Genomic DNA, 9,449 nt, shown 5'->3' on the forward strand with positions numbered 1-9,449 from the left:
TTAATCCTTTTAACAACGTTGGGTTAGGAATTATTATCCCTATTTTGCAGATGGGGAAACAAAGTCAAGAGAAATTAAAGGATTCCTGGGCTACACAGCTATTAAGTACAGAGCTGGATGTAGCCCAAGACATCACTTAACTTTTCTTTCCATTAAATTTTAGAAATATGGAAAAATTATGACTCATAAGTCCTGTCCTCAACAGCTTACATTCTAGTTGATGGATTAGAACTTCTATAATATGAAATCATTAGAAGTTAGCTGGGTGTGGTTGCCTCCTCATGCATGTAATCCTAGCACTTTGGCAGGCCAAGGTGGGAAGATTGTTTGAGACCAGGAGTCTGAGACCAGCCTGACAACAAAGCAAGACCCTGTCACTATAAAAACATGTTTAACAAGTAGCTGGGCATGGTGGATGCACCTATAGTCCCAGCTACTTGGGAGGAGGTCAGGAGTTGGAGATTGCAGCGAGCTATGATTCTGTGACTGTGCTCCAGCTGGAGTGACAGCAAGACCCTGTTTCTTAAAAAATAAAAAGAAGAAATCAATACAAGTCACACTAATTCAACTGCCCAAAATATATAGCACAGAATGTGAATCCAGGGTAGAGCAGGATGGGGAACAGCAAGAACTGACAAGAGATGATGAGATGTTGCCTCTGGGGCCTAGCAGGTGGGCAGGCTTTGGGCCAGCAGAAAGGAAGGAGGATAGTTCTGCAGTGGGGTGCAGTGGGAGCAGTGGGGTGGCAGCTAGATCAGGTGAGCTGGGAAGGGAAAGCAAGGACAGAGCATAGCTAGAGCTGCCTGGAGGCATAGGTAGCCGTGGTGCGATCATGACGCTGCTGTCCCCTAGGTGCGCCGCCACCGCAGCATCCACGAGGTGGACATCTCCAACCTGGAGGCAGCCCTGCGGGCAGAGGAGCCTGGCGGGCAGGCCTACGAGACACCCCGGGAGGAAATTGCCCGGCTTCGCAAAATGGAGCTAGAGCCCCAGCATTATGACGTGGACATCAATAAGGAGGTGAGTGGAGCCAGGAAGCTGTAGTGGGAGAGTCTGGGAAGGGACAGAGGTGGTGACCCCAGCCTCTCCATAGCTCTCCACTCCAGACAAAGTCCTCATCCCTGAACGGTACATTGACCTGGAGCCTGACACTCCCCTGAGTCCTGAGGAGTTGAAGGAGAAGCAGAAGAAGGTGGAGAGGATCAAGACACTCATTGCCAAATCCAGGTAACCGGCCTGGGTGAGCCTCTACTTCCTCTGCCCACCCTGGCACCTAGGACACCTGGGCCACTAGAAGTCGTTGGGGGCACAGAGCCTCCCCAGGGGAGAGCACATCGAGGTGGTGGCTCCAGGCAGCAGACAGGGCCCAGCTACCGGCAAAGGCAAGGATCCTGCTGTCAGGTGCTACTAAGACCTGCCAGGCTTGTGCACATCACACCATCAAGACAAAACTGAAAGCTCGCCCTCTGATGACTTCTTTTCCCCTCCAAGGCTGCCCTAAATGCTCACTTGAACCTTTTAATTCATTTGAGAACATTGAGGGTAGGGGTCCCAACCTGTGTTTTGCCAGGGTCCCACTCACTCCTAGGGACAGCCTTGCTGGGAACCAGAGACTGCACATTCACGGGGCCCTGGCCCTCCCTGCCAACCTCAGTCCACAAGCCCCCCCAGGCCACTTGGACCAGCCTGTCCCTCCCTCCATTTCTGTGTGTCTGTGCCTCTTCAGTATGCAGAACGTGGTGCCCATCGGCGAGGGGGACTCTGTGGACGTGCCCCAGGACTCAGAGAGCCAGCTGCAGGAGCAGGAGAAGCGGATTGAAATCTCCTGCGCCCTGGCGACCGAGGCCTCCCGCAGGGGCCGCATGCTGTCTGGTGAGAGGGGCTGGGCCTCGCTCCACCCTGCCAGGGAAACCAGCTGACCAGGTTTAGGGGAGGAAGCGTGGCACTGCTACAAGGGGGGCAGTAGCAAAGAGATACAAGGCTGAGGAGATGCTCCTCGAGGTTGAGACGAGCATCTATTGAACACCAGGTACTGTGCTAGGCTCAGGGAGGTGCAAAGGGGCCAGAGTTGCTGCATCCAGGAGCTCAGAGCCGGGATGATCCTTACAGCCATGTTAGGGGGTAATGGCCAGAGGCCATGCAGAGCATTGGGAGCCATTCTGCCTGGGCATGTCGGGGAAAGGCACAGAGAAAAGATGATAGCTGAGATTGACTGAGAAAGACAAAAATATTTCTCAGTTGCAGGGAGAGGGCCAGGTATTCCAGAGTATCCGTTCATTTCCTGCTTTTGCTGCATGCAAATAGGAAGAAGCCAAGAAAAGATGGTGAGGGCAACCAAAGAGTTGAGAGCGATACAATTACCACCTTGGCTACTGATCCAACTCACTTTTCTGCTAAGAAAAGATGACTATGAGGAACTGACTTCACGCTGATTCAAAGGCTACCAGGTCTGACTAGATGCTGATAGGGTTGAGATCAACAGGGTCAGTTTCTACTCAGCCTGAGATATCATCCCAGAATAGATGAAAATGTAGTTGAGCTTTTAAGAATGAAGAGATTCTGTATGAATGGGAGGGTTAAAGGGAGAGGAGAGACAGTGGGTAAGTCAAGGAGCCTGGGAGACTGTTCCCTTCATCAAGATAAAGGTGCTTAGGATAGAGAGGTAGAGTGAGAGTGAGAACTTTGAAGGCCACAGTTAAGAGGAATGACTCAGAAGGGGCAGCCATGGTTGGAGATGACATTGGCAGAGGAGCGGGAGCAGGTGTGCAGGCCACAATTCCAGTAGCCCAGGCAAGAGTCAGGCCATGATCAGGTTAGAACCGTGGCTCAAAACATAGTGGAAGGGATGGCATTTCATGTTGGTGATTGAGGAGAGTTCAAATTCTGATGCTCTGAGGCTCCATTTCCTCATCTGTGAAATTCAAATCAAAATTCCTGCCTCCAGTGCTGGTGGTATAAGGATTGGAAACAGTGTGTGCCAAACACCTAGCACAGTGCCTGGCATTCAGTAAGTGCTCAATACATGCTTGCAAGCCATAGTAGTGGTGACAGTAGCAGTAGCGCTGTGTTGCTGGTAGTAGTAGTTGAAATAGCAATAGATGAAGTAGAAATAGAAACCATTTGTCGTTTGGCTAATTATTTTAAATATGGATATTTTCAGAAACCAGAAGATTTTAGCTACAGCAAAGAGGATTTAAGTAAGCCTTAATGAAGAACCTTCTGCCAGTTAGGGTGTAATGGACTTTAGAATGGATGTCCAGCTAGAGCCTTGGAGGTATTTCAGGGAGAGGCTGTCTTTAGGCTGGAGTTGAGGGGAAGAGAAGAGATAGCTTCAGAGAGCCCCATCCTGCAGCCAAAAGGCAGCAAAACCAGTTTGGCCACAAGGAAGCAGGCCTCTCTTGAACCTCCCTGTAGTTTAGCTGCAAAATGAGCTTGAACCTTCCAAAGATCAGATTCCACATGCTCTGGGCAAAAGGCAACTTCCTGTTTCAAGGGGTTAGAGAGACAAGGCGGGTTTAAAAACCTTGCTCTGCCGCAGCCCCAGTCCCTGGCGCTCTCTACTATAGTTCCTCAGCCAAAGGTCCCATGAAAACAAAACCCACCCGACCTATCCGATTTCCGTCTTGATACACATGGGCTTACATGTCAGGGTCTGTGTGCTGAAACCAAATGGTCACCTTGCTTTTGCCAAAACCCCAACTATTTAAAAAATGGCTGTGGCAGGGCCAGACCTCAGACTCAGCCCACTGTTCCCACCGCCCCTGGCCTGTGGCCCAGCTCCCCAGAGCTACAGCTCTGCCAGGCACAGCAAGGCTGCTCCTGGGCATGCACTGTGCGGGCACAGGTTCACACCCAGGACACTGTGTGTGTGGCAGTGCTGGGCACAGGTCATGAGCACAGCGTGCAGCGGGTACAGCGAGTAGAGTTCAGTGCCCGCGTGTGGTGTGTGGCATGGACAGAGTAATCAGTGAGGAATGCTGTTATGCTTACAAATCCACCCGGTGCGTGCAGACTCAGGTATGTAATATGTGGGAAGTTATGGCACTTTTTGAGTTTGTACGTGTGGCGCAAATGTCATGTGCAGTGTCTGGATCTGGTAATGTTTGTAGATACATGCATTTATTTGTGTGTATTCAAGTGTGCAGTGTGTGAGAGTGGAGGAAAGGTTTGAGTACAAATGTAGGAATGTGTATGTCTGTGTAAAATGTCTAAGGATGTTGTGTGGAGACCCATTATTTATGAATCCAGGTGGTATATGGTAAGCTGTTGGAGCATAAATGTGCATGTGTGTGAGTGTACAGTACACTGGTGGAGGTGGTGTTTATGAATGCATGTATTTATGTGTGATTGGCTTTTCTGCAGTATGGGAAATGATAAAGCATATTTGTGTATATGCTGTGTACAGTGTATATATTGCAATATTGTGAACTTCTGTCTGTGTGCACAGGCTGGAAGAAAGTACAGTGTCATGAATGTGAGTATGTGTGACTGATCGTTTCTGCACGCATGTGGTACTTGTGATTGCACACATTATAATATCACATCTGTATGATTCACATCTGCAACATATGCAAATCTTAACTATTTTGATGCATACATTTCTAATATATATTTAGTATTTTTCTGCCTTCTTAACAAAGTTCTGTTTACATATGACCTTTTCTTGCTCACGTATTATCATTATAAATATCTTTATTTTGCCGACCTCTGTTAAAGGAATGCCCTTAGGGCCACAATGGACATAGATCTGTTTGTAGCTATGCTAAATGTTCCCAAACTGTCACTCTTTTAAAGCTGTTATGTCTGCTTTTTACAAAACAGTTTCTCTCCTCAGTCGTGCTTTCTTATAGACGTCAGTGGGCCTCCCAATTCCTCTGTCTCTTTGAATTTTCCTGTTGCTAATCTCCCCTGGGCTAGAAACCCAGCTAGTCAACACCTATTAGAATTGTGTATAAATAAGAGTAACTGGACTCCAAGGAGTCCCTATGAGTAAATTCTGAGAGCCTCACTGCATGTCCTGTGGGCTGTAACCTCTATGTTGGCTTCCTGGAGATAACTTTTGCTTCGCTTTTGGTTTCTTGGCTGTTTTAGAAGTTGAGACTGCTAGATGACTAAGCGTTGGGTCAGTGATGTGGCTATGCACATAAATGTGTGTTTGAAAGTGTCTGTGAGTGTATTTGCACATGAAGTTACAAGTTGGGTCATGCGGAAGGGCGCAGGCTTGGAAGTACACAAATACGCTTATGTGAGCTGTGTGCAATGAGTGTAATGATATGGACTTGCCAGATCCCATGCACAAACTTTGTGTTGTGTATAGGCAGACAACTTCACATCCATGGGAGAGCTACATGTGTTCTATGCACATGTAGGTGTATTAGATATGTAACGACAGTAGCCACCTTGGCTCTTTGTCTTGCACGGACGGCAGGGAAGGTGATGAGGTCCAGGGTAGGGTGGGGTACGAGGGACTGGGAAGTTCAATGTTGGGACCCCTCTCTCGGTGGAAATGCAGTGTGACACTGGCTGAGGTCTGGTTCCTCCTGCCTTGCGGCTACAGTGAGGATGCATAAGGGTCTGGAGACTGCATAGAGCTTGTCGCCAATAAGAAGTCTCCCCTTCTCATTGTCCTTCCACTTTGCTATTCTTAACATGGAATAATAATGATAATAGAGTAAAATCTCATTAATTCAAACGTCATTTCAGGCTTGTCTCGATTTGCTCAGGGGTGGACTGAAGTTTGCCTTCACTGCACTGATGAAAAGGGGGTCTAAAGTGTTAGCAGGGAACATGTTTCTGAGCCCTTGACTGTGCCAAGTTGACAGAACTCGCTTTAAGTTTATCAGAAATCTCTGTTTTTATGGCATTGATTAACATGGTGGTCACTTCACTTCTGTTCGTTAAATGGGGCCACATGGTTTGGATTAGTGTGATTTTACTGCACTATTAATCATTATCATTAGTGACACTGCCGTATATAAAGTACCACTCCCTGTTTCTGTCTGCACAGTAGCGGAGAGGTGTGTGAATCTCCCCATTGTGTGGATGGGAGGGGAGCCCTTGGCCCAGAGAGGGCCTGGCCTTACCCACAGTCACACTGGTTCTCAGCAGAGCCTAGATTCGGCCAGGTCTCCTCTGGTGCCTCACACTCTCCTCCATGATGCCCTGGGAATGAGGACAGCTTGGCCTAGCTTGAGCAAGCTCCAAGCTCAGTGCTCTCTCTTTGCTTGCCTCCCTGCCTCACTCCCTGCCTGGGGAGGGCCTCGCTTGCTCTGGGTGCCCACCCTCCTCCCCTACCCACCCCCATTCACCTCCCTGTTCATTTCTGTTTCCAGTGCAATGTGCCACCCCAAGCCCTCCCACCTCCCCTGCTTCCCCGGCTCCTCCAGCAAACCCCCTGTCGTCTGAATCCCCACGGGGCGCCGACAGCAGCCATACCATGCGGGTCTGAGCTCTGACGTAAGCACTTTTCTACTGTATTTCATCCATCTGGGGAGTGGGGCCCCTTCCTTCACCCCCATTGAGCCATCTATGCCTTCTCATTTTGGTATTGCTTCTCCCCTACCCCAGTGCCCTGTGCCGCTCCTCCCCACTATCCATCCATCCAACCATCCATCCATCCGTCCATCCAGCTTCCCCATGCAGTGCTGGGCTGGAGTCAGCTGGCAGGGCCGCTTCTTGGATGTTGTGATGCCAATGGCCTTTGCTTCTCCAGAAGCAGGCAGGGAATGGAGCCGAGACCTCACCTGTCTGCTCTCAGGGAAGGCTCTTCCCTGACACCCCACCCCTGTGCCTCCTGTCTGCTGACAAGCTTTCCATCTGTTGAGATACACAGATGCAGAACCTTCAGAAGCCCTCAGAAGCTGTTTCTCCACTCCCAGATCTTACTGTAAATTAAAATAACATTGACAACTACAGCCAAAGGCTGTGAACCCTTCCCTTGCCCCTGGCCCACAGCCGCTCCCTCTCAGTCAAGTAGAAAAGAACACTGACTTCCTTCCCTTTGTTCCCCTCTCAGGATGGAGGGACTGGAGTGGGTTTCTGCCAGGTTTGTGCAGGATGAGGCTTCTTTCTCCTGGGAAGGTTGGCTGGAGTCCTTGCTCCTCTGTGCAGCACTCTTCTCACTCCATTTCTTTTTTCTCCAGTGCAAGCCCTGGCTGAGGCCAATGCTGTGAAGCTCCACAGAGCCACATTCTGAAGCCGTCCTCTGCCCACCCTGGCTCCCCACCCTGGCCCCCTGCCCCTGCACTCCCATGGGAATGCTACAGGGAGCCAGGCTGGGGCCATGGGCTGCTGCCGAGAGGACCATGGATACCTCAGTGTCCACACACCCACCATGCCTAGTCCTGGAGCCCTCATTACTCACACCGTGGTCCTGGGCCAGGGCCTGAGATGACAGTGGGGAGCACCATCCTCGTTAATGTCCAAGTCACAGGGAGCCTCAGCCTTGCCCTGGCTGGGGTTGTGGTGACTCCAGTGGAACATTCCCTGATGGGGGACATGCCGTGGTGGAGAACACACCTGTGGCTATCTTCGGTGAGGACTAGAGGTGAAGAGGAGATGGACGCTGCCTCTGGAGCCAGCCTGACACCGAGGACAGCACTTGTCATCATCCCTATCCTCATCAGCCCCACCCTGCTGCCTCAGCTGGACCCAGGGCTTTGACACAAACCCACTGCTTTGCTTATGGGTGCTCGCTGGGGTCCAGTGGAGACTGACCACCCCGCTTGAGCCAAAGACAAGGTGATGAGAGATGGGGAGAGGCTATTGGCTCCCAGAGGGAACAGTGCTGGCTGTGGCTAGAGAACAGCAGGTCTGTGCAGTGTCTGAGGGCAGGTTGGGATGGGTAGCAGAGAGACAGAGACAGAAAGAGCGAGAGAGAGAGAGAGAGAGAGAGAGAGAGAGATCCTCAGAGTGGAAGGAGGGGAAGCAGCAGGACACATTGGCAAGTCAAGCAGGAAGGAGGGAGATGAAAAGGGGGTATCGGATTGGTTTCCCCAGGTGGAGCCTTAGGTTAGTGCCCAGTGCAGTGCCAGACTGTCTCCTCTGCTCCTCCCACCTCATCCCCAGGAGGACCCACCAGTGGAGCACATGGCAGCCTCAGTGGAGATGCTTGGTGTGGGGATCTGGGTGAAGGGGGTTGAGTAGCGACTGCCTGGGAGATGGCTGTTGGTAGGTCTGCGCCTGGTGTCTGCCTCCCCATCCTGGGGTAGGGGGCAGAGAAAAGGACTTGTCTTATGTAGGATGTGGTCAGCCTTGGGGCCTTACCTACCCAGTTCCGTGATATTTCTTGCCCTGTTGCCCCTGGAATGTGCAGTGGGCCAGCTGAGAGTACGCCGTGAGGAGGGGGGATGAGGCATTAATCTGGGAGGCCAGATTCCAGGACCGTCCCCCCTATCCCAGGCATCCCAGACGAGGACTGGCTGAGGCTAGGCGCTCTCATGATCCACCTGCCCAGGGAGGGCAGTGGGGGAGAGACAGAAAAGCAAACACATTCTTCCTGAGCTCCACCCACCTGGAGATGAATGTAGCCAGAGAGGAGGAAGGAGGGAAGCTGAAGACGCCGTGGCCCCTCGGCCTTCTCTCTGCTAGAGTTGCCGCTCAGAGGCTTCAGCCTGACCTCCAGCGATCCCAAGAACATCTACTAATTCCTCTCCACTCCTTCATGGCTGGGACAGTTACTGGTTCATATGCAAGTAAAGATGATAATTTACTCAACAAATATTTATCGAGCACCTTTTATGTACCAGGCACTGTTCTAGGTGCTTAGGCTATTCTCATGTTTCTGAGGGATTACAGCCTGGGAGGATTCCACCAATCTTCACTTCTAGCAGGTTTTTCAAACGTGACCCTTGGCTATATTTCCCATCTTCACAGTTCAAGCACCCCAAACCTGCCCTTTCTCCCCTGCAGACTGGCAGGTGGGATTGGCTCCCGGGTCATCTCCTCTCTCTCTTTCTCCCAAGCCTTTCTCCCTCCACAGGAAACAGATTTTTCAGGGCCTTCCACGCCTGCCGCTTTGTCCGTCTCTTTTTTTTTTTTTGTAAGTAATATTTTTTAGAAATACATGTAAAATACCAAGAAATAATGTCTGCGCCTCTGCCACCTCTCTCTCACCTCTTATTTCATAAAGCTGGCTCTTTATGTTGCTTTACATGCCTTAATATATGTTTTATGGAGATTATACATATTATAGATCTATATATGTAATATATTTGTTTGGATGTCTGATCTTTTCCTGCAGTTCCTGCCCAGGCCTGTTTTTCTCTCCCTTATTTTCCACATCATTCCTAGCATATCAAGGCCACACCCCTTGCCTTTTTGATCCAAAGAAGGGGAGAGGAAAGACTTATTTTAAGGCAGATCTATTTTATGCTTTTGTTTTAAAAAAGCAAATCTATTTTCAAATTGTGCAATGTCTGAATGGAATTGGCAAATGAGGTGAGGAGATG

General features: G+C 50.3%; 1 protein-coding gene across 25 annotated transcripts in view; it reads left to right on the forward strand.

The window, feature by feature from the left end:
- The window catches only part of PLEKHA6 (pleckstrin homology domain containing A6), a 155,267-nt gene extending 146,058 nt beyond the window's left edge, over nucleotides 1–9,209 (forward strand). For 16 of the 25 annotated variants that reach the window (XM_058430400.1, XM_058430401.1, XM_058430410.1 and 13 more), the window contains 4 exons: nucleotides 853–1,020; nucleotides 1,094–1,227; nucleotides 1,727–1,872; nucleotides 2,305–5,534. In XM_058430400.1, coding sequence (XP_058286383.1) covers nucleotides 853–1,020; nucleotides 1,094–1,227; nucleotides 1,727–1,872; nucleotides 2,305–2,432 — 576 coding nt within the window. In that variant the 3' untranslated portion in view covers nucleotides 2,433–5,534. The other 9 variants (XM_058430402.1, XM_032137175.2, XM_032137163.2 and 6 more) reach the window with 6 other exon arrangements.
- The last annotated feature ends 240 nt before the right edge of the window (nucleotides 9,210–9,449 follow it).

This window comes from Hylobates moloch, unplaced genomic scaffold, assembly GCF_009828535.3.
Source record: "Hylobates moloch isolate HMO894 unplaced genomic scaffold, HMol_V3 SCAFFOLD_18, whole genome shotgun sequence".
Lineage (NCBI taxonomy): Eukaryota > Metazoa > Chordata > Mammalia > Primates > Hylobatidae > Hylobates > Hylobates moloch.